This window comes from Pygocentrus nattereri, chromosome 27, assembly GCF_015220715.1.
Source record: "Pygocentrus nattereri isolate fPygNat1 chromosome 27, fPygNat1.pri, whole genome shotgun sequence".
Taxonomy (NCBI): domain Eukaryota; kingdom Metazoa; phylum Chordata; class Actinopteri; order Characiformes; family Serrasalmidae; genus Pygocentrus; species Pygocentrus nattereri.
This window is the reverse complement of record NC_051237.1, coordinates 21,403,715-21,428,051: the sequence shown is the minus strand read 5'-3', so window position 1 is coordinate 21,428,051 and position 24,337 is coordinate 21,403,715. Positions and strand designations below refer to the sequence as shown.

General features: G+C 38.9%; 1 protein-coding gene across 2 annotated transcripts in view; it reads left to right on the top strand.

Moving 5' to 3' along the window:
* si:dkey-27c15.3 (GON-4-like protein) overlaps positions 1–23,686 on the top strand; it is a 30,281-nt gene extending 6,595 nt beyond the window's left edge. For both annotated transcript variants that reach the window (XM_017711403.2, XM_017711405.2), the window contains 19 exons: positions 1,622–1,829; positions 2,361–2,462; positions 3,270–3,310; positions 3,408–3,517; positions 6,213–6,453; positions 7,290–7,376; positions 9,239–9,407; positions 10,030–10,159; positions 10,873–11,020; positions 11,140–11,256; positions 11,490–13,079; positions 14,131–14,224; positions 14,342–14,430; positions 14,665–14,862; positions 15,075–15,218; positions 15,301–15,567; positions 17,740–17,918; positions 19,794–19,896; positions 21,922–23,686. In XM_017711403.2, the coding sequence (XP_017566892.2) occupies positions 1,622–1,829; positions 2,361–2,462; positions 3,270–3,310; positions 3,408–3,517; positions 6,213–6,453; positions 7,290–7,376; positions 9,239–9,407; positions 10,030–10,159; positions 10,873–11,020; positions 11,140–11,256; positions 11,490–13,079; positions 14,131–14,224; positions 14,342–14,430; positions 14,665–14,862; positions 15,075–15,218; positions 15,301–15,567; positions 17,740–17,918; positions 19,794–19,896; positions 21,922–22,038 (4,134 nt within the window). In that variant the 3' untranslated portion in view covers positions 22,039–23,686. The remainder of the gene's footprint in view (positions 1–1,621; positions 1,830–2,360; positions 2,463–3,269; positions 3,311–3,407; positions 3,518–6,212; positions 6,454–7,289; positions 7,377–9,238; positions 9,408–10,029; positions 10,160–10,872; positions 11,021–11,139; positions 11,257–11,489; positions 13,080–14,130; positions 14,225–14,341; positions 14,431–14,664; positions 14,863–15,074; positions 15,219–15,300; positions 15,568–17,739; positions 17,919–19,793; positions 19,897–21,921) is intronic.
* The last annotated feature ends 651 nt before the right edge of the window (positions 23,687–24,337 follow it).

Genomic DNA, 24,337 nt, shown 5'->3' with positions numbered 1-24,337 from the left:
TATTGAATAAATAGATTTTTTTTTTTTTGTCTCAATCAGTCAATCAACCAATCTTTATTTACATTCAGGGAGACCCTCATTAACAATGTAGTCCAGCCAGTACAGAAATCAGGGATTGAGAAAATATTATAAATTGTAAAAATGTATCAAATACTAAAAAAATAATAATCTTAGTAGTAAATAAAGTCAATAAGCCATTAAAATTACAACATTATAGTAATTTAATAAGATAAATAAGGCTAGAAATATATAATTAGTAAAATAAATCAAGAAATAAATTGTAAAATAGTAAGTAAAATTTATTCATACAGCACTTTTCACAGACTTAGGTCACAAAGTGCTTTACAAAAACAAAAACGCAACGATAAACAAAGGAAAAACGCAACAAATACACATAGGATAGAAACCTAATACAGACCAGTTACCCAAATGCCTGCTTAAAAAGAGACGTTTTTAGCTGTTTTTTAAAAGAATCGATAGAATTGGCAGAGCATTCCATAATCTAGGGGCTGTAACCTCAAATGCTTGATCACCACGAGTCTTTAAGCGAGTGCGTTTCACAGACAATAATCTTAGATTGGGTCTGAGAGAGCGAGCTGATAAATGTGGGTGAAGTAAATCAGCCACATATGCAGGAGCTTGCCCATGCAGTGCTCTGTAAGTGAGACTAAGAATTTAAACTGGATCCTATATGCAACAGGAAGCCAATGAAGAGATTTTAGTAAGAGGGTTATGTGGGACCTTCTATTTGACCTTGAAGTAGTCTTGCAGCAGCGTTTTGAATAGCCTGCAAACGACCAAGAGCAAGCATACTAAGCGAAGAGAAAAGAGCATTACAGTAGTCTATACGAGATGAAATAAATGCATGTATAAGCATTTCTAGCTCAGCATTTGCAACTACCGATCTCAGTTTGCTAATATTTCTTAAATGAAAAAGCAAGACCTGGTAAACTGCCTAATGTGGGTGTCGAACAACAAGAATTGATATAATATATATCAATAAATATAACCCCTGAATTACGCAAGCTCAGGTGGGAGGCAGAGGAAAGAGTCCCAAGGCTTTATTTGATCATGGGGAAAACCTTTTCTGGAGCAACAATCAAACCTCTGTCTTTTCAGCATTTAGCTCCGTGGTCCAATCCCTGATAGCGTTGTAAAATGTAAAGCAATGTTAAAATAAATAAGAACAGAATAGTAAAAATTAAACGATAACTAAAACATACAAAAACCACTTTAAAAGTTAATTAAAATCAAGTAAAAGGCTGCAGGCTGACAAATTGTTTTTTTTGTTTTTTTTTCCAGTTCATTACAGTTCAGAATTGCTTTGTTAGCATTACTGTGTGAAGCAGAATATTGTCAATCCATTATAACAGCAATAATGAGCAATAAAAATAATTATGTAAAGAAAAAACTATTCACAATAATATTAATTACTATAATTACAAGTTTATTTGGTAAAATTTTGTACAGTTATTTTGTATTTTTTATTTTATTATTGTATTATTTTTCCATTATTTTTATTATAATTATCCTAAATGACACACTAATTATATATTCGTTAACAATTTTTTTTAAGAAATATGTTTTTATCAGATATCTCTCTCTCTCCTCCTGTATTCAGTCTCTCAGCAGTAGTGGAGAAGACAGTCTGATGGCTTTTCGCACTCGTTCCAAACGTCCACTGAGAGATGTGCCGCTGGGTCGTCTGGAGGCGGAACTTCGAGCTCCTGACATCACACCGGACATGTATGAGCAAGGCTCGGCCCCGGAGGACGTAGAGTGGACACGGTGGCTTCAGGGCCTCATGAGCTCTGATGTGGAGAATGAAGGTGATCATCAGTCAGATGTAATATTTAACCCACTGGTGAACTGAGCTGTGTACTGGGGTCACTTTCAAATGGTGCTGGATCTGCTTATGATTCTTTACTTGTTATACAAATAGAAGTGCAAAGCTTAAGTTAAGCGATGCTTATTAGTCCCACATCGGGGAAATTTCACCTCCGCATTTAACTCATCTGTGAAGTGAAACACCACATACACACTAGTGAGCACACACACCAGCAGCCTTTTGGTCACAGGGCCAGTTCCCTAACCTCCAGCCCATGACTGCCCCTTTTATTTTTTCTTTCCCCTTTATGTGTATGTGTTTAAGTTCATATTTCTAATTTTGAAAAATGTGTTATTCAGTGAGAGTGATAGTTAATGAAGAAAGAAGAATGAACAAGAAATTATAGCCATTTTTGAATGTGAAGCAACTTAAATGTGTAATTTATTTGGAGGGATTTGATTTTTAGATGGCCTGTTTTTCTCTGTTTAAGCTTGTTCTCTTTTAACACCTCACACTGTCTGTTTCCTGTTAGAGGAGGGTGATGATGAAGATGATCCGGAGTATAATTTTCTGGCTGACATTGATGAGCCGGATGTAGAGGACTACAGGAATGACAAGGCAGTGCGCATCACCAGTGAGTAACCAACATCTAGACATTCACAGAAGTGCGTTCTTAATTTTCAGATCTGGCCTTTTAGGGGTTACTTACCTCTAGGACTGAGGTCTTTAATTAAAATTAAATAAGGTCTAGTTAAAGAAATTTCCTCAAGCAAATGTCCAGAACATCATGTCTAACTTGCATTATGGCTCAGTGCCATATACTGTTTACTGAAGTAGCCTATTAGGTGTATCAACATCCTATGTACTCAACAGCTGAATGTCAAATCAAATAAAGTACAATACAGTGATATTTTCAGCAGCATTAATTATCAGTTTTCTCTTTTAGAGAACGGCATGTAAGATAATTTGGCTCACTTTCTTCTCCGACCATCTGTCTTGCCTCATCCCTCCCATGTGTGTGTGTGTGTGTCACTTACATTTAAGTCCAAGTGATCATCATAATGCACAGATCTGGTTGTCTGAGTAGCATATTGTGTGATATTTACAACGCATGCGATTGGTCTGTGAGTTCCTCGAGCTGCTTATCTGGTACCGTAATGACTAGAAATGTTAATTAAAATAGGACCACCCCATCAGAATGTAATAGTTCTCCATTGTTTATCGATTATAGGACCAGGACCGCATAGGACAGCGTCTGGGTCTGGACTTGGCCCGCAGTCCACCTATTAGTTACCTCTGCTCTAAGACAAAATTTACTTAATGACATGTGTAACATCAGTAGCTGAGATGAAAGTGAAGGAGGCTGCATCAGGCAGTAGTTTCACTTTGTTGTACTGGGTATTTGACTTTACTCCTCATATGCACCTCTTTTTTCCCCCAGAAAAGGAAGTGAATGAGTTGATGGAGGAGCTCTTTGATGCAGTAAGAAATTACTGTTTTTCAGTAGTTATTATCTCTCTTTGTGGTAGTTATCATCTGTCTTGGCTGCTCGAATAAGCACTGTGCCTCCACCCCATAGTTTCAAGATGAATTAGGGGGTCAGGATGAAGAAGGCCATGAAGAAGAAGAGGAAAAAGAAGACGACGAGGCTACCCAGCAAGAACCTCCCAGTATTCTGGAAACAATACAGTAAGACTTGCTTTCACCACACACAAGCAAGATAGGGCATGCATTACAGACACACAACTGCCAATACCATACCAGTTTATGTTGTTGTTAGCAGTGGTTGTTTAATAAATGCATATATGCATATTTAATAAATTACATATTAACTCATGGTATGGTAACACAGTAGCACAACTGGAGCAGAAATTAGAGGAATTTATGCGTATTGCTTCCAAAATAATATGCTGCAAACATCCGTCTATGGCTTTTATATGTACCAGCACAGTAGAAAAGGAAAGCAATAAATATTTATGGAGATTAGGCTGGGTGAGAACGGTCTCCTTTTGAATTGCTGAATTCAGGAAAAAGGTTATAGAACATCCCACACAGAACATCTCGAGATTGGACGATCATGCAAGTTTTGACAAGTGGTTAATTATTTTAATGGGGTCCAAATGTTAATTATCGTGTAATTACCAACTAGGGTAGCATGTCATATTACTTCATAAATGATAGCTACATTCCACATATATGCCATGCAACACTCTTTAACATCCAGTGGCTTTCTGTGTTAATTTGATTGGAAACCAAAATAATTCCTAGATAGCCTGTTGTCATTTCCGTAATCCGTGTACATTATAATCTTTGCGAGTGGTGATCAAAGTATGTGAGTAGTTAATTAGTTTGTCTTCTGTTTTATAGCCCATAGTAAAGTACAATGTTTTTTCTATTTCCCATTTTGAACTAAAGATACATTAGAATGATTGTACAAAGGTTTATGCAATTGTGCAAACTCAGGTGGGAGGCAGAGGAAAGAGTCCCAAGGCTTTGTTTGATCATGGGAATAACCTTTTCTGGAGCATAAATCAAAACCTCTGTCTTTTCAGCATTTAGCTATAAGAAATTATTTGTTGTCCAATCCCTGATAGCGTTGTAAAATATAAATCAATGTTAAAATAAATAAGAACAGAATAGTAAAACAAAATGATGACTAAAACATACAAAAATCACTTTAAAAGTTCATTTAAATCAAGTTAAACAGTTGCAGGCTGACCGAAATTGGTTTTATTTCAGTTCATTACAATTCAGAATTGCTTTATTAGCATTTCTGTGTGAAGTAGAATATTGTGAAATATATTTATTCTAATATTCTAATCTATCTTTCGTTCAAAATGGGAAACAGAAAAAACATTGTACTTAACTATGGGCTATAAAACAGAACGTAAACTAATTAACTACTCACATACTTTGAGCACCACTCGCAAAGGTAGTGCTTAAATAAAGGCAAAGAAATAAAAACAAAATTACATTGTGTGTGAAAAAGAACAAAAGAGCAGTAATTTACATAATGCTGTTTTATTCATAAATATCAGTCAGCTTAATTGTAATCTTGGTTTATCAGGTTAATCCATACTTCATAACAGCACTTGCCTTTCTGTCCTCAACTGCTCACACCTACAGTTACACTCTTATGTTCTTATTAATCTGTGTTAATATATTTAATGAATAATTTTCCTTTTTTTTATTTTGGCATAGTTTATTCAGTCAGGTGTGAACAAAGTTATTCAGAGTGATTTGATTTGAAATTGCCATTGTATTTACTATTTCCAGTGAACCTGGGTGTGTCTTTTGTGTTTTTATAAAGCAACAGTGGTACCTCTCTATATTTTAAATACACTATATTTCCAAAAGTATTCACTCACCCATCCAAATAATTGAATTCAGGTGTTCCAATCATTTCCATGGCCACAGGTGTAGAGAGCTTCATGGAATTGATTTCCATGGCCGAGCAGCTGCATCTAAGCCTTACATCACCAAGCGCAATGCAAAGCGTTGAATGAAGTGGTGTAAAGCGCCGCCACTGGAGTCTAGAGCAGTGGAGTAGTGTTCTCTGGAGTGACCAATCACGCCTCTCTCTGTCTGGCAATCCCATGGATAAGTCTGGGTTTGGTGGTTGCCAGGAGATGGTACTTGTCTGACTGCATTGTGCCAAGTGTAAAGTTTGGTGGAGGGGGGATCATGGTGTGGGGTTGTTTTTCAGGAGTTGGGCTCGGCCCCTTAGTTCCAGTGAAAGGAACTCTTAATGCTTCAGCAGATCAAGGGATCAAGACAATTTCATGCTCCTAACTTTGTGGGAACAGTTTGGGGCTGAACCCTTCCTGTTCCAACATGACTGCACACCAGTGGAACCTTGTAGAAAGCCTACTCAGAAGAGTTGAAGCTGTTATAGCTGCAAAGGGTGGGCCGACATCATATGAAACCCTATGGATTAAGAATGGTATGTCACTCAAATTCATATGCTTGTGAAGCCAGACGAGCGAATACTTTTGGAAATATTGTGTATGTTTTACCAAGCATCTCTGTAGCATCATATAATGATATCAGCCACTGCCAGACATTGTATTTATACCAACTTCATGTAATTTTATATAATATTTAATAACTTTATTAGTTTTTAAAAATGGGAGGATGTTTTGGATGTCAGTCACTCCTCAACACCACTACTGGGAACTATTCTGTCTCCAGAAAGCTGCATTTCATATCCAAACGCTCTGAATGATTTGGTTTACATCTGAACACTTTAGTTATGCAGAATCATCAAATGTCTCATTTCTTTTACTCTTCAAATGAATGTGTGCTATGAAACTGTATGTTTACTTGAGCAGCTCCAGAACTTGAAGCTTGTTGTATATTAACAGTTTCTGACCCGTGTGTGCAGGTATGAAGATCCTTTAGCAGACATCCTGAAACAGCGATACCGAACAGTAAAAGAGCAGCTGGCAGCTATTCGCAAGAGGAAGGCTCTGCTGGAGAGTAAAGGCATACCCATACCTGCTCCAAGACCTAAACGCCCCAAAAGCCCCACAAGTCTAAGTGGTCCCTGTGGCCCCAGTGTCCCCAGCGGCCCCTTGCATCTCACCCATGCCCAGAAACTCCACCTCCAGCAGAACATCCAGCAGGTCAAAAGACAGATCTGCTACTAACTAGTAGTGTCAGTAGTGAATTTATCCCTGAAGTTGCACTGCCCCCTATGGGACATAACCTTAGAAAGGAACTACACTTTCATACTGGCCAGGGAACATTTTAAGTGTCTGAATGTGGTTAAGTGAGAATATACCAATAAATAAACCAATAAATTCTGTGCAAAAGAGAGCTTAAAGAGATAAAAAAAAAATTAAAAACCTATTAACCAAATATTCACGTTTTTTTTCCATGTAGAAGTACTACGTTCACATTACAAGCCTCGTTGCTCAAATCCGAATTCTTGCTGAAATCTGATCTCTCTGAAACAATGGTTCACACTCGTTTAGGTAATTGATTCAAATCTGTCATTAATGTGAACAAACAGTTGTCCTGAAATGAGCTGCATGCGCACATCTTACTCAGTAACGTCACGTGAACAAATCACGTGTGTCACGTGCATCATCAGCAAACAAACGGTCAGGACAAGCTTTTCTTATGAAGATAATTGACTCTGAAAAGCTCTCAGCTTCATTATTTGAACGAGATGAAGGCGAAAAAGATGAAGTGTTGCTTTTCCATCGTTTCCATCCAAAGTCACATAGCCGCGATTCGGATACGTATCCGATCTAGGACCACATATGGAAATGGATCAAGTTGGGTTTGAAAACAACAGATTTGTGTGTCCACACAGCCCTGAAAACATCAGATCGGAGTTACATTAAGGCAAAAAATTGCTACTTCAAACTGGTAATGTGAACATAGTCGTATTGTGTTGTAAGGAATATATTTAGCTTTTGCTGTAGTGTGAAATATCTTGTGTGTTGTGTTTCAGCATGTGCAGTTACTGACACAGGTGAACATGCTGAGCAGGTTGGCAAAGGGCCTACAGTCTGAGGCTTGTACTGTTAGGCAGTTTCTGGTAAGACATCCCCTTGCCTTCACATGCATACACAGTCAGTCTTACTCTAATTAACCCTGAACTCTTCACCTCCTGCCCCTTACTTTAGTGTTCCCGGTCAAAACTGACCGGTCTGTTATAACTGCTCTTAAATTAGCACAAAAACCATTTTTCACCACCATATTTTTATTCAACATTCTTCAGCTGTGAACAACGTCTCAAATTAGTGTTTAACCTGAATTTATAGAATTAGACATAAAATAACTGCAGTGAAAATACAAATAGAGTGAGTGAGCTGGGGCGGTGTGCATGAGGATGTTCTCTGTCTGATGGATGAATATAGTCTGGATACCCATTCGTTTCCTATAGTGGTCACTTTTGACCGGGAACACCGCAGGTGTAACAATTGATTGATTAAACACTCAAAATTCAATGAAAGAGGTGATCATCACTTTTATATGTTCAAGTGCATAGTGTGGAGGATTTCATAAGGCATTCTTGAGGCAATCAGATGTAAAACACAATATTTATGAGTGTCTTAATTTGTAAATCGGTCAGATTTGACCCAAACACGACAGGAAGGTTAAGGTCCCCAAATTTAAATACTCATATTCATAGATTAAACCTGGTTAAGCATCCAGTTGCTAAAATGTGCACCCAGTTAGTGGAAGATTGGGCTAAAATGAACAAAAACTCGAGATCTCAAGAGACTTGACCTGACAGGAATGCTGCTGTAATTAGAGTGAGTGTAATGCCCAATCCCATTTCTTCTTTTTACCCCTACCCCTTGTTTTCAAGTGTCATCTTGCACTTTGGAACTGAGTTACAAGGGGTTGTAGTTGAAATCTACCCTCATGAAATGGGCCCCTCAAATAAAAAGAACATTAACAGCTATTGGTGCTGCCCATCTGCAGTGACAGCAGAGGAGGGTAAAGTTCAGCTCCTCACTGCTGGGCTTTAGTTACATTTAGGGTATCATAAGCCTTCAAAGATGGACAATTGTTTATTATAGCCCACCCCTAATTCTTCAGTGATAGGAAGTTGAAGTCAGCTATACATAAGCTTGTTGTTTGAATTTTCCGTTCCACCTTAAATGGAGCAGCAGTTCTGACGCCAGGATGTAACTACTGCACCGTTTAACAGGACATTTTGCTAGCCAGCTACCAAAACATCAGATTTTTAGCAATTTTTTTGTTCTTGTTATGAAGAAACACAATTCAATAATACATTGAAAATGCATTAAATTAAGATAATACAATAGTTGTCATACATTTTTAACAGAGAAAATTCTCACGTTTGTTTTTTTTGGTCACTTGCACAGCCGTCTTACTGGTTTTTATTTTTTCCTCATAACACTCTGGAGGGTGTCTCTAGAAAACCTCTGTTTGGGGGGCCATATAGCCCTAACCCTTCACCCTATCCCTCTATCTCAATAAAAATCGGGGCACCCTGCCGCTAGACATGAACTCACAAAAACAGAGTGGTAGGGGCAAGGGTTGAAATGAGACTGGGCCGAAGGGGACCCATAACTTAGTATTATAAACGAAATGATGCATGCGATTCATTTTCTCCAGTGAGCTTATAGACCAGATAGAGCAGTATGTGTATCATTATTATCTTCTCATTGTCTTGGACTGTTCCATTATTGCACATCTCACCGTCTCACTGCTGGTTACACAGCTAGTATCTTAATGGAACAGGATGTAACCAAACTCTGTAGGAAGTTGGAGGCATTATCCCAACATATACATGTCCCCCTTACTTTACTGTGTGCTGTTCCTTTTAAGGCACTATATTGATTTTTGCTATTTAGAAGTTGCTTGAGTTATTCAGTAGATTGCATTTTTAAACCCTGTGCTTCTGTCTCTCCCTTTGTCTCCCAGATAGAGCTGCAGTTGTTTGCTCAGCGGGCAGAACAGGCGCAGAGTGTAACAGAGCCTGGTTTTGTTAGTGTCTTCAGAGCCTGTAACCTACAGGCTGCGCTCGACTTGCTTGAAGAGTTAGACCGCTCTCCCAAAATTGACACTCTGGGCCAGGGTCCACTGTTCTCAGGTGAAGCAAAGCACTTTTCTCATTTTTACAGTCCACACAGAACCTTTGCACTGCACGTTTTAGTTTTCCCTCTTGCTCTCAGCTCATTATGCAGTTTCAGAACCCCTCATGAGTTAAAGTGGGTGCATTAGAGTTTGAGAAACACTAAACTGTGCAGTGCAGGTATTGTCCACAGTCGTGTAGTTACAATTATATTAGTAATTGAGTAAATAAACTGTTATTTTGATGATTTAACCAACTAATTTAATAAAATTTAATTAATTAGGAGTATCTATGATATGCATTATCATCATGCAAACTGCCAAGTAATTATTGCATATTCATTCTGAAGGTACATTAAGTAAAGAGGAATTATGACAGCCCTACTTTGGTTTAAAAAGTTTTTTTGTTTTTTGTTTTATTATTATTTTTCTTCAAATTCTCATTCGAAATTTTGTAGCAGTCTAGCCAAAGATTTAGGTTGAATGTGTAAGTCATTGTAGAACAGTAGTGTCAGCCCTAGCATTTCAGGTTTTAGTGTTTTAAAGTGCTTGAACTTTGTTATTCTTTCCCTGTCCACAATATGTTGTGATACTTTGCAACACTGTTTATTATTACTATGACTTTAAATGACGTTCTGTAGGGTCCCAGATTCCAGCTCATTTGGCATGGTTGATGGCCACACGTCCAGTTTTCCTCTATCCTGAGCTGCTTTCGGAGGCTAACCTGTCTACTTTTCATTACAAGGGTCCCTTCACCTCAGCAGAGAACTGGTGGGCCATGTTCTTATATGAGACTCATTTATAATACTTGCTACTTTGTAAAGTGGCCTTGGGAATGAGAGAGGTGCTATATAAACAAACAAATACGAGCATAGTGATAATTTTAATTATTTCCTAGTCACCATGAATTCTGATAATGCCGGGAGTCCAATAGAGCGTAGTTTAGAACTGGTTTACTTTCCCTGTACAGTTAATTTACAGCTGGGTGGCTGCCAAATCACATGTACAGAACTGGGCAGCCATCACTTTACTCAATGCATATTATGCACTCTCTATATTTATTTTCTCCTGACAACTTGAAAGAGACAAAGTACACCAGCAAAACAGTTGCGCCACATTAAAAAAGCCAACGATCTACTATCATTGCAGTGATTTCTTTTTATTTTTGTGTTTTCAATATTAATTTTAAGAATGAACAGGAGGAAAAAAATCACATTTATGCAGTTTATGAGTTACTATTATATCTGTAGTAAAAATTTTAATCTAAATCTGGTTCTCATGATCTATTTAGTTGTTAAGTGTTCAAGTATTGATTATACGTATATGCTCAGGACAGTGTGCTCCTATAAAAACATACCCTCATATTGCTCCCAGTGTAGCTACACTGTTATATACAAATTTATCATATAGCAACAAAAATTATTTCCAGAAAAATTTGTAGAAGTTGACTGGACTGATTTGTTTCCCCTTTTCTTTTGTTACAGTTTGATAGTTTTGGGCCATAAACACTTTCAGGGAACTCTGCACCCGCTCCAGCTGGCATGTCACTACCTGCTTGTTGCTAGGAACTTCGTCTGTTTGAGAGCCCACATCCGTAGTGCATGTCAGAAACAAAGCCCCAGCATCATAAAGGTTTGTTAATAGCCAATATCTTATGGCTCCACATGTGAAAAGGGCTGTGTGACTTGCCATTATCCCATAATGCTATGATTTTTCCAGCCTGTCATTGTGTTCTTTCTGTGTATTTTCAGAATTACTTTCTAGAAGGTAAATATCCCTTTATGCCTGTGGCCTGTGAAGTAGTCACTCCTGGTGACCTGCGACCCCCTTTAGAAAGAGAGAAACGCCTCATGCCTTACTGGCTTTCGGTAAAAATTTTATAACTTCTGAAAGACTGATTTTAAGTAGTTGCACAGTACCTACTGACATCAATAAATTAAAAATGGAAGTTCTGTCTTTGTGATTCGAAGTAACAGAAAAAAGTTTACTCACTTTCCTCTTTTGTGGGGGATGAGCCAAACCATTCTTATTACTTTATACTGACTTCTGTCAAACATAATTGCAAATTGTATAACTACCCATCTCATTTTCTCTCTCACAGGAAAACCTTAAACTGATTTATGAAGAAGTGAAGAAATACAACCAGCCACTTGCCACTTCTCAGTCTGCCAAGCATAAAGACCTGCATACCACTGTACCTCCTGCTACCCCTTCTGCCACCCCAGAACCTGCTTCTTCATCCTGTACTTTCCCCCCAGGTACCCAATACCCTCCCTGGCTGCCAGAGACCCTTGCAATGGCTCTTATGCCTCCTCCTCCTGGTTCCTTGAGACGAAAAGCCTCTGTTAAGCTTTCTGCACAAGCTTTGAATCAATCCTCTGAACCTTCCAAAGCTCCTCTACTTTCAAAAGATGTAGTGGAAGCCCTCGGTCGGCTCCCACCCATTTTGCCAAAGTCTGCTAACCTTTCTCTTAAAAAGTCTGTTCACCCTGACCAACTTGGAGGTCAGACTGTTCAGTTTAATTCATTGAGGAAGAGGCCAAACATGAAGCTTCCTTCTTCTGGAACTGTAAATGTTGAAAGTACTGGAGAAACCCAGATGGTAACCTCTAAGTTTAAAGATCCTGCAGATCTAAACCAAGGAAAACTTGTCATAACTTTAACTGCTGCGCCAGTGGAGCCACCTTCTCAAGGGAACGTGGTTGTGACAACAAAAGAAACACATGCTGCAGGTTCTAGCACTGAACAAGTAGCTCTAGTTGGCCCACGGGATGAAAACATTCTCACCTTATCTACTACTCCAGTGGCCACCAGCCTGAACCTACCCTCTCTAGGGGATCTAGCTGTGAAAACCAGTGAAACACACATTACAGGCTCGAGTGCTGCACAAATAGCTCCAAGCCAAGGCAATGTCATCATCTTACCTACTGCTGCGGTGGCCACAGCCTTAATATGTCCTGCACCAACCACTAAGGTAGCGCCCCAAACACCTTCAGTCCTCACCCCATTGGCTAAAGATTGCATGAGTCAACGCTGTGGCACCTTACTCAAGCTAAGCACAGGACCAAGAATCCCTCTAGGCCCAAATCCTCCAAAGTCTGTATCTCAAAATACTCTGCATCAGTTTCTTATACTCCCTCCAGGCTGTATTATTACAAACAGTGCAAGTCACAACACTATTCTGAACCCTGAGCCAGTTACAGCTCACAACCAGAAACCCTGTGTAGCTCAGGAGATGACAGAGATGGAAGATGTTCCTCAGAGTGTTTTAGGGTACGTTTCCAGGGGACATAATGCTGTTCCGCTGGAGGTGTCCTCAAATAAAGGTCCAGAAGCCAGCATTAAAGACAGTGCATTATTGACAACAGTGGAGGAAGAGGAGTTGGATGTCTATGAGGTGATTGCTAATGAGGAGGAACAGGAGGAGTGTGGAGAGGAAGGTTTTAGAAAACCATTCCTCACCTTGTCAGAATCTTCAGGAAGCCCCACACCTAGTTTGTATGGGGGCGATGTTGCCATGGAGACAGTGATGGATGAGGATGAAAGGGACCAGAGGCAGCCTGGGTTTAGTGAAGGAGGAAGGGGTAGAGAAGACATGGAGGGAGGAATAGAAGAGAAGTGTTTGGGGACAGTAGTGGAAGTGACGTCACCTGGTTCTGAGACATCTGTGTTGTCTGTGCCAGAGCTTCAGGTGAGTTGATCTGTTTTGCAAAAGTCTGTAATACAAGTTATCACATTTTATCACTGCAATAAAATCCATGTGTCTTTATTTCAAACCGAGAGTTTTAGTAAACACTTTAGTAAACTTTTAAAGAAAAATTCTGCTGATAAATTTCAATGTAAATAATTGTGATCAACTATTTTGAAACACTAACAAAGTGCAAGATTAACATGGCCAAACTGACTGATTAGATTCTTAGCAGTTGATACTTAGTAGCTCCTCAATAATGACAGAAGCAGCTTGAGCTCAAATAAACAAACGGTTTCAGTGTCTCTCCAAAAGACGCTGCTTTCTTATTTCTGGTGTCGCTGTCTGTTTTTGCACATGCGCAGATTGAGAGATCTGAAAGAAATCGGAGTAAGAGTTTATATGCAGTGAGAAATCTGACTCTGCAGAATTACGTTCTTAACCTTTTCAACTCCTTGAGACCACTGGTGGTTCCAAAACATACTTCGTCATATTCTTCATAACTTTCGTATTTCATAAGCTACATTCAGAATCGTGGGCATCGTATGAGGCTGTAACTCTTCTTTCCAGTCAAATAGGTGGCTGATGTAATTTTAAACTATTATAATCAAAGCTGAACTCAATTTTTTTTTTTTGTCTATTGAAAGTCGAGCCATTTTTGCGCAAATCTGGGCCATAAACTATAAACAAATGGGGTCTCTTCAGTGATCTGCTCTGTAAAACTTGTTTTTTCATAAAATATTACAAGAGCATCTAAGATTTTTGCCTTTCAGCAGAAAATTGTAAGCATATAGTAATATGTGTAGATCATAGAACACGTTCTTTTAATTTGAGGAGAGCTTTTGCAAAAAGAAATTTTTTAAAATTACATTTGTTTCATGCAGTTATGAATTATTTGCCTTAAGATTTGGTCATGTAAATTCAGATGGAAAAACCAAAATATACTCTGGTCAACAACCTCCTTTCAGACAGAAGCTAAATCGTCTGGCATTGTTGGAAAATACATTTTATGGAAAGCAGTGCTTTAAAATCTTCTCATTTTTAAATTTACAAGGAGACAATGGAGAAGTTATCAAGGCTGGCATCAAAACCGGGCTCTGACGATAAAGGATTTGCAGATGAAGTCCAGTCAGGTGCTCATGCCTCAGGTTGGCCTTGAGTCTCTAGATATACATTTCAAACGTTTCATTGTTCGCTTTATAACTCTGTTGATATTGTGAAATATACCTGAATAATTTTGTGAAATTCTCTTCATGGGTGCTCAGTGCGAGGGTTTCTCCATGATGACGTATCTGACAGTGATCCTCGGCGAGATACTAAAGATGTTGCCTTTGCTCAGGCTTATCTGGAGAAGGCAAGTAATGTTGATCTGCTTATATTCCGTATGGATTTAAGCATTAACTTCTTTATTTTGGGCTGTTTACTTAGAGTGTTTGGGAGACATGTTCCAGTATACTTCTGTGATTTGTAGCTACATTTCCAGCCTTTTCCAGTTGTATTTTTAGTAAAAATGTTTTATTTTAGGATCCTTGAGCTGGATAATTAGCATCTCTGAAGCCTGCTCTACTCCTTTTTCATCTCTCCTAAGGCATGTGAGGTGCTGCGGGCAGTGCCGGGGAAGGTAGAGGAGTTCCTGGGTGTTTTGTATGAGTTTGAGCAGGACCCTGAAGGCAGAACGTCAGTGGAGCTCTTTATGAGGCTGAAGCCTGTGCTAAGAGACTGGCCTGAGCTCCTCAGAGACTTCGCTGCTTTCCTGCACCCTGAACAAGCTCAGGCGTGTGGCCTGGTAAGAGAGAAATATAATAGGAGAACCAAATTGAAAAGCAATTGTATTTATGTATTTATTTTTTTATTGTATTTTCAGACATGGAAAGGATGTCTCTGAAATGAGGAAATGTTGTTATTATTTATGTTGTTATAATTATTACTGCTTAACTTTTGGGCTGTATTAGACCAAGCAGCTGTTGTGACACCTTGTTTGGTGTTTTCTTCTTGTAGCTGACAGAGCAGCAGGCGTTTGAGAGAAGCAGGCAATTCCTGAGGCAGCTGGAACTCACTTTTGGAGAGCACTCTGTCCACTACAGGAGGGTTGTGCGCACACTGCAACAGGGCCCCTCTAAAACCCTAACTGGCTCACAAGAGGTACACTACAACCCAAACACTAACAGCGTGACTGTGCATCTCTACTGTCTTAAGTGAATTATCTTTACTCTTTTATTTTCAGATGAAAGCGCAAATAGCTATGCTGTTCCGTGACCACACCCACCTGCTGGAGGAGTACTGGGCGTTTTTTGAGCAGCTTCACCCACCTGCACAGTTTCAGACTGATGATGGAGAGGAGCAAGAGGAGGAAGTGGAGTGGGACGACACTGACAGTGTTTCTAGTGTTCAGACAGTGCTCAGCGTGGAGGGAAGCCAGAAGTGTCAGCCTATTAGAGCCCATTCTCCTGAGGAGAGAACAGAAGCTCACAGAAGTCGTATTGACTACAAGGTAATGTTTGTACAGTAGTCTTAAAAAATTAAGTGTAATGTTAATCTTTATGAAATCCACAGATTTTATTAAAGGGCCCTATCGTACATCCCCTGCTGAAGGTCCACGTATGCTTGTTTTATGTACCAAAAATAGGCTATATATATATATATATATATATATATATATATATGCGCTGTTGTTTTATATATAAAGAGCATCGCAATACAATGCAATTGAAGCATTGTACAATTTTTTTTTTTTTTTTAGATGTGTTATAGATACATAGGATCATATAAAACAGTACATAAAATCAGATTAAACATTATAAACATTAGCATAGGTGGAAAAAGTTTATTTAGATTACTTGAGTGTTTTTCAGCCTCTTTTATCCCTCAGAATTAAATAGGCTGTTTTTTTTGTTTTTTTGTTTTTTTTTTACTGTTCTTTTAATGTGTGTGAATGACTTCTGCCCTACTTGGCTGCCTTGTATTGTTCCTCATTCAGAAAGCAGTCTGGGCAGATATAGTCCTAACAGTTGGACTAAACTAAACTGAGCTAAACTACTGTATACTGAATAGGTGGATATATGCAAGTTAGTTGGTTTTCTTAATGTAACACATACAGTGAATTTACAATGGGCACTTACCTCAGTTGTGCCAACTGGGAGGAAAAAAAAGAAAAAAATCCTACTTTTACATGCGTCTACTCTTGGGAAAATTAGAAGTGATTCATGCAATTTTTGCCATTTCTCTTTATGAGTCAAAGGGGAATTTCACAAATTCTTTACCATTTTAATTAATTTTAAATTCAGTCATTGAGATGTAAACAAACTTTCAAAATGGTTTTATGTGAAATGTGCCATTCTAGATAAACAGGAACCAGGGTTGCGATGTCTACACCACAAATTGTATTACCATTTTATTACTACCCCAAAACAGTTAGTGAACCTACATGCGTCTTCTGAGTTTTAGATGTGATGTTCGTCATAACAGCACTAAATCTAAAAATAAGAAATTTTCTTTGGGGACTACTTTGCCTTACAACACCCTACAGGTACCTGTCTGCCATGAGTGGCTTTTAGAAAAAGGCTTTTACACCAAAATCAAATCTGAAAAATATAATGTCTCAGATATCAGGCATTCATAAATGTTTCATGTCATATCTTTCTGTGAGAAGGATTTTAGAGGAGTTCCTAGAGGATTTTAGGGGACGTCTGGTTCCTGTCAGCGCCACCTCTGACAATTCAGTATGTTTCTCTTGAACAGAGCATCTTCTGCCAAACCACTCTGAATGACTTTGTTTACATAGTTAATATTGAATTATGCAAGTAAGATTTTAAAATTTGGTGGAATTCCCTATAACCTCTGGGTTGGAGGATCCAGCTACAGCCACATTAATGTTAACTGAATTGCATACAAGCAAACTCGACGCTTTACCGCAAAATTCACCATTAGGATGGCTAAATATGCCATTCATATGAATGAGTTTTAATATTTCAAGAGATGGAGATAAGAGTTAAGATAATGTTCCAGCAGAACTGTTGAACTGAAACAGCTATGAGAGCTGATGGACTGCCGACAAAATACATCACAAGTGGCAATCATTGGGGTCCAAGCACCCTAACCGTATGGAGTCAGTGGAATACAAAATTTTTGGAATGGCTTCTATAAATAGTAAAAGTGGGGTCTATAAATGAGATGTCTGCCAAATTGTGCATTGATCTTTTGACCTTTTATATGATAAGCAACAAATTTTTATAAACAAATATTTTCAAATAAATTAAAATGTCCCCAAAACAATATTTGGACTTGCATAGTATTTGAGCTCAGTGAACTACAAAATGCTACAGCAGTTACTGTTTTTGTCTCAGAATTTTAAAATCACTACAGTTTTCTCCTAGAAATGATGCCGCTGGACCCCACGGGGAATTGGTTTCTGAAGCTTTCTCACTGCTCATAATTCATTTCTGTAATGGACGTTGTTAACAAAATGCTCCAGATGTTCCACAAATAATTCTAAAGCTCTCCTAGGTTTTGCAAGATGAATTTTTGAGCTAAAGCGTCGTCTGTGTTCCAGAATAAAGGTTAATGTATAAAGAATGGTTGTGAAATAAATGTGACTTACAAATGTAAGCTTACACCTTCCAGGGCACAGGTTTTTAAAGTATATTGTTGCATTCTTTCCCTGAAGGGGGTAAATGTAATAAGCCAGGATGCAGAAGCCATGTGCCATGGCATTGGTGCAGAACTGGAGGATGAATGGACCAAGGAGAGAGATACGCAGCTCTGCCGCCAAGCTTCAGGAAGTCCTGTCTGTGCCAAGAACTGTTCACGTATGCCAAGTGGGGAAAAGGTTGTGCTCTGGACAAGGTTAGACATTAAAGTTTAATTTTATTAACAGCTTTCTACATTTACTAAATTTCACACAGAAGGTTAAAAATATGACTTTTGCAAAGCTTAGAACACATTATATTTTGTTTTATTATTTTCCAATGTTAAACCTAGCAAATAAATAGAAACTGTCCACTAAAGTTTGCAGAAAACCGTTGTCTTTAACTGTTTTCTGTGCTATTCTGTATGTTATACAGCAGGTAAATTACATATTACTCTACACTGTGTGCACAATTATTAGGCAACTGAGTATTTTGAACATATGATTTTTAGGCATATTTTCTAACTCCAAGCTGGATAAACTTGATTGCTTAATGGATTGTAACTGTGTAATGAGGGAGGGTGTGGCCTAAGGAGGTCAACACCCTATATCAAGGTGTGCATAATTATTAAGCAGCTTTTTTCTTTAGGCAAAATGGGCCAAAAAAGAGATTGAACTGAATCTGAAAAGTCAAAAATTACCATGCAGCACTCTTGAAATTGCTAAGATATTGGGGTGTGATCACAGAACCATCAAACTTTTTGTTGCAAATAGTCAACAGGGTCGCAAGAAACGTGTTGAGAAAAAAAAAGATGCAAATTAACTGCCAAGGATTTGAGAAGAATCAAGCGTGAAGCTGCCAGGAACCCATTATCTTCCAGTTCATATTCCAGAACTGCAGCCTAGCTGGAGTACCAAGAAGTACAAGATGTTCAGCGCTCAGAGACGTGGCCGAGGTAAGGAAGGCTGAAACCTGACCACCACTGAACAAGACACATAAGCTGAAGTGTCTACACTGGTCCAAGAAACATCTGAAGACAGATTTTTCAAAGGTTTTATGGACTGATGAAATCAGAGTGACTCTTGACGGACCAGATGGACTGGCCTGTGGCTGGATCAGTAACGGGACAGAGCTCCACTTCGAGTCAGACCCCAGCAAGGTGGAGGTGGGGTACTGGTATGGGCTGGTATTATTAAAGATGAGCTGGTTGGACCTTTTCGTGTTGAAGCTGGGCTCAAAATCAACTCCCAAGCCTACTGCCAGTTTTTAGAAGACACTTTTTTTAGCAGTGGTACAGGAAGAATCTGCATCTTTCAAAAAGACCATGATTTTTATGCAGGACATGCTCCATCACATGCATCCAAGTACTCCTCTGCATGGCTCGCCAGTAAAGGTTTTAAAGATGAAAAACTTATGACATGGCCCCCTTCCTCACCTGGCCTGATCCCAACTGAGAACTTGCGGGCAATTCTTAAACGGGAGATTTACAGTGAAGGAAAACTACACCTCTGAATAGGGTCTAGGAGGCTGCGGTTGCTGCTGCACAAAAAGTTGATCAAGAAACTGACCGACTCCATGAATGGAAGGCTTATCACTGTTATTGAAAAGAAGGGTGGCTGTATTGGTCACTGATTTGTTTTTTTTTTTTTGTTTTTTTTTAAATATATATATGTCAGAAATGTTCATTGGAAAGCTTTGAGTTGTTTGTTTATAATTCTCACTTGAACAGATGAAAATAAAAAAGTGAGATGGGAAAATGTGTGTTTTTCATTTAGCTGCATAATAATTCTGCGCAATAATAGTTGCCCAATAATTGTGCACATATATTCTCCTTAGAAAGCCAAAACCTCACTTTTACTTTCTTAAACATTCATGTTTGAGGTTTATTAACATTTTGGATTAACCGAGAGCGCTGTAGTTGGTCAAAAATAAGACTTGCCTAATAATTGTGCACAGTGTATATATGGTTTTAGACACAGAAATTGCACCTGTATGTGCTTGTTTACTTTCATTCATACTGAACTTCCGTGTTAATCTCACACTGAAGTATCTATTCAGTGTAAGAGCTTCTCAATGGTGTCTCTTTGAACAGGGAGGCAGACCGTGTGATACTCACCACCTGTCAGCAGAGAGGAGCCAGTCAAAGCACTTTCAGCTCTATTGCTACTCAGCTTGGTAATAAAACAGCCAATGAGGTACGATCTTCATCTGTGCTTTCAGTATTTAAAACCAGTTACGTACATACTCAGTTTGTAGATATAGTCAGTTTATACAGATATATGTTAAGTATAGTTGTCATAATATTAAGGCTGGCTTTACAATGTGATACTTCCATTCAACTTTAGTTGCTTGAAATCTACATGGAACTTAACTGCACTTGAGTTGCATAATGTAAAGTGTCCTGCATCTTTAAATTCAGCCACAACAGTTACAAGCACCTCAACTTTGTTCAACAAGTTTCATGAAACAACCAGTCAAAAAGCTGATACATAGTTTTTAAATGATTGATTTCACTAGATCTACACTACATTGCCAAAAGTATTCACTCATCCATCCAAATCATTGAATTCAAGTGTTCCAGTCACTTCCATGGCCACAGGTGTATAAAGCCGAGCCCCTAGGCCTGCAGGCTGCTTCTACAGACATTAGTGAAAGAATGGGTCGCTCTCAGGAGCTCGGTGATTTCCAGCGTGGTACCGTGATCGGATGCCACCTGTGTAACAAGTCCAGTCGTGAAATTTCCTCACTACTAAATATTCCACCGTCAACTGTCAGTGGTGTTATAACAAAGTGAAAGCAATCGGGAACGACAGCAACTCAGTCATGAAGTGGTCGGCCACGTAAAATGACAGAGCGGGGTCAGCGGATGCTGAGGGGCATAGTGCGCAGAGGTCACCAACTTTCTGCAGAGTCAATCGGTACAGACCTCCAAACTTCATGTGTCCTTCAGATCAGCTCAAGAACAGCGTAGAGAGCTTCATGGTTTCCATGGCTGAGCAGCTGCATCCAAACCTTACATCACTAAGCGCAATACAAAGCATCGAATGCAGTGGTGTAAAGTGCCATCACTGGACATCATGCTTCTGCATCTGGAAATACGATGGACGAGTCTGCGTTTGGCGGCTGCCAGGAGACGGTACTTGTCTGACTGCATTGTGCCAAGTGTAAAGTTTGGTGGAGGGGGATTATGGTGTGGGGTTGTTTTTCAGGAGTTGGGCTCGGCCCCGTAGTTCCAATGAAATGAACTCTTAATGCTTCAGCAGCAAAGCAGGTCCATAAAGACGTGGATGAGCCAGTTTGGTGTGGAAGAACTTAACTGGCCTACACAGAGTCCTGACCTCAACCAGATAGAACACCTTTGGGATGAATTAGAGCGGAGACTGTGAGCCAGGCCTTCTCGTCCAACATCAGCATCTGACCTCACAAATGCGCTTCTGGAAGAACGGATAAAAATTCCCATACACACTCCTAAACCTTGTGGAAAGCCTTCCCAGAAGAGTTGAAGCTGTTATAGCTGCAAAGAGTGGGCCGACATCATATTACTTATGAATTAAGAATGGGATGTCACTTCAGTTCATATGCATGTGAAGGCAGACGAGCAAGTAAGTACAAGAAAATAAAACAGTCTGTTATTGTGAACTCGGGCTAGATTCATTATGTCCTTTTCTTGACACCCGTAATTTTAAATACAGCTTCGGATTTTGAAAATTACTACAGAGAAAGAGACTTGATCATCTGCTTCTTGATAAACGTGTTTCTGAGGCAGGATGAACATCAGTACTAAATTAGGCTTTCAACATAATGGCTATTTACACAGGTTTTCAAGAGATAAACATACACAGAACAAATGAAAAACTCATATTTATTAAGGTTCCATAGATAGGTAAAAGCTATAGGGAGAAAAGAACAGCAAATTATCCAAAGCTGATACAAATGCTGCAGATATTTAAATATTGGTGATTGGTATGGTGTATCTAGAATTCAAGCTGCTAATATGTCCAAATGTTTGATTATTTGTCATCATCAAAAATGTTTAAAAGAAAACAAAAAAAATTGTTTTTGAATTGCTTTGTGTAAATGTCAAGTTGCATGGAAAATTGTTGCATGCAACTTGCAACATGCACATAGTTGCATACAGTTTTCACAGTGTAAAGCCAATCTTAGAACTTCTTGCACTTTTCAGCATCTATACCTCATTTTGGCTCTGCTTTGATCCCTAGGTTGGTGCACGCTATCGGGACCTCATAAAACTGTTCCACAAATCCACAAAGCAGCATCACTCCAGCCGGTTAGATAGAGAGCTCCAGTGCAGCCCCAAAGAAGTGGAGCCGGACTGAGGGAAATCCACACTAAAGCCTAGTGCATGTCTACCCAGCACCCCCCACCCCCCACAGTCTAATAATGGAATAATTAGACTGTGGACTGACACACCAAGTCTTTATGGTGAAGAACGTTATTACCATCCCCAAACGTGAGCGTAGCAACAATATGAGCTTATGGGAATTGCCAGTGAATGCCAAGTTTAAAAAATCTTTAATCAGCCTTGTTTATATTTTTGTTATCTACCGAACTGTCATCATGGTTACTTAAAAAATGTGGGCAGGTCAGGCTAGAAAGTGGACACAGCAAAATGCTATGAATAGGATACCTGACCTGTATCAGTGTTAAGTGGTAAACTCCTTTGATTTTTCACAATTGCTGAATAATTCAGTGGTTAATTTAGGGGTTGAGATGTAAACAAAGTCATTCCAGGTGTTTTGATGTAGAGAAGTTCGCAAAATCAGATTTCTTTACAGTGGTGGTGATGGGAACCAGGGGTCACAATGCCTACAGCACAAATATAACCGTTTGTATTTGCTATAAATGATCAGTCATCCTCTTCGGAGATAAAATAGTGGAAAATCTGAAAAGAAAAGTTTTCTTTTAGGATTGTTTTTTTTCCCTCACGTCTTGCCTGTGCCTCTCTGCCCTGAATGTAGTTAAAAGTTCCAAACTCTCATCTCCAGTCTATTACGGAAAAATCTCCGGCATCAGACACCGTATTTTTAACAGGTTTCCTGTAATAACTTTCTGTGAGGCAGCATTAGAGGCAGTAATCTCTTCAGACGTCTGGTTCCCAACATCACCACTGTGAAAAGTTCTGAGTCAGTAAATTTAGGAACAGAGGATTTTACATCAAACTACTCTAAATGGTTTTTACATCTTAACCAATTAGTTATGCAGAACTTCTATAAATCGGTTAAGTTCCCCTTCAATATTGATGTCTTGGTCATAGAAAGTATTTTCTTCTGTCCATTTTCCAGCCTAACCCTGTGTTTTTAAAATCTCTTGAGTTCCCCTTTTAATCACAGGAAGATATGAAATGAAGATCAAGTGCATTAGGATGGTTTTATGAGGCCAAAGAATCACTACCAAAGCTTATAGACATAAAGTCCACCTAACGTTTGGATTGATGGTGTTTGCTGGGTTGATGTGCTCCAGGCTCACGCAGTGCGTTCAGGCTGGACCTTGACAGAAACACCGTCATCACTGTGAACGTTTCCCAAGAAATACTTGAACAAAAGGACTATTTGGAGTGAGGGATGTTGTCTGCCTGTTAGTTTGCATGTGTTTTTCTGCTACTGGTCGACTGAAGTTGGTGCGTTTGGACTTTGATCATGAATTCACTGAATCTGAAGCAAAAAGCCATAAAGGGCAGAAGAGGAAGAGGTGCCTTATTTATTTTATAGTGCTTTTAGTGTCGTGAGGAGAGCACGTCTCACAGAAACACTGAAGCCATGCTTTTTTGGACTTGGAGGATGGTGTTACATTACTGCTGATTACTGACTAATTATGTTTAATATTAACAAACATAAACACTAAAGTTTATTACAAAATACATGAAGTTGTTGTATTTTGTCGGAAATCACTGTTCATTTGATGGTCATGTAAATACCCATTTGAAAGGAAATCTGACAAATAAAATGACAAATATTTTCAGAAGAATCTTTCTCATTTGTGCCGTATGAGATATTTAAGGAATTTCTCTTGGTGCAGGTGTTTATGAGTTTGATTAAGAAAAAAGAATATGGGCTGTGGCTGTTATGTAGAGTTACTGAAGCTGTGTAGGGTTATAAAGCAGAGGCTGTTATGTAGAGTTACTGAAGCTGTGTAGGGTTATAAAGTACAGGCTGTTATGTAGAGTTACTGAAGCTGTGTAGGGTTATAAAGCAGAGGCTGTTATGTAGAGTTACTGAAGCTGTGTAGGCTTATAAAGTAGAGGCTGTTATGTAGAGTTACTGAAGCTGTGTAGGGTTATAAAGCAGAGGCTGTTATGTAGAGTTACTGAAGCTGTGTAGGGTTATAAAGCAGAGGCTGTTATGTAGAGTTACTGAAGCTGTGTAGGGTTATAAAGCAGAGGCTGTTATGTAGAGTTACTGAAGCTGTGTAGGGTTATAAAGTAGAGGCTGTTATGTAGAGTTACTGAAGCTGTGTAGGGTTATAAAGTAGAGGCTGTTATGTAGAGTTACTGAAGCTGTATAGAGTTATAAAGCAGAGGCTGTTATGTAGAGTTACTGAAGCTGTGTAGGGTTATAAAGTAGAGGCTGTTATGTAGAGTTACTGAAGCTGTGTAGGCTTATAAAGTAGAGGCTGTTA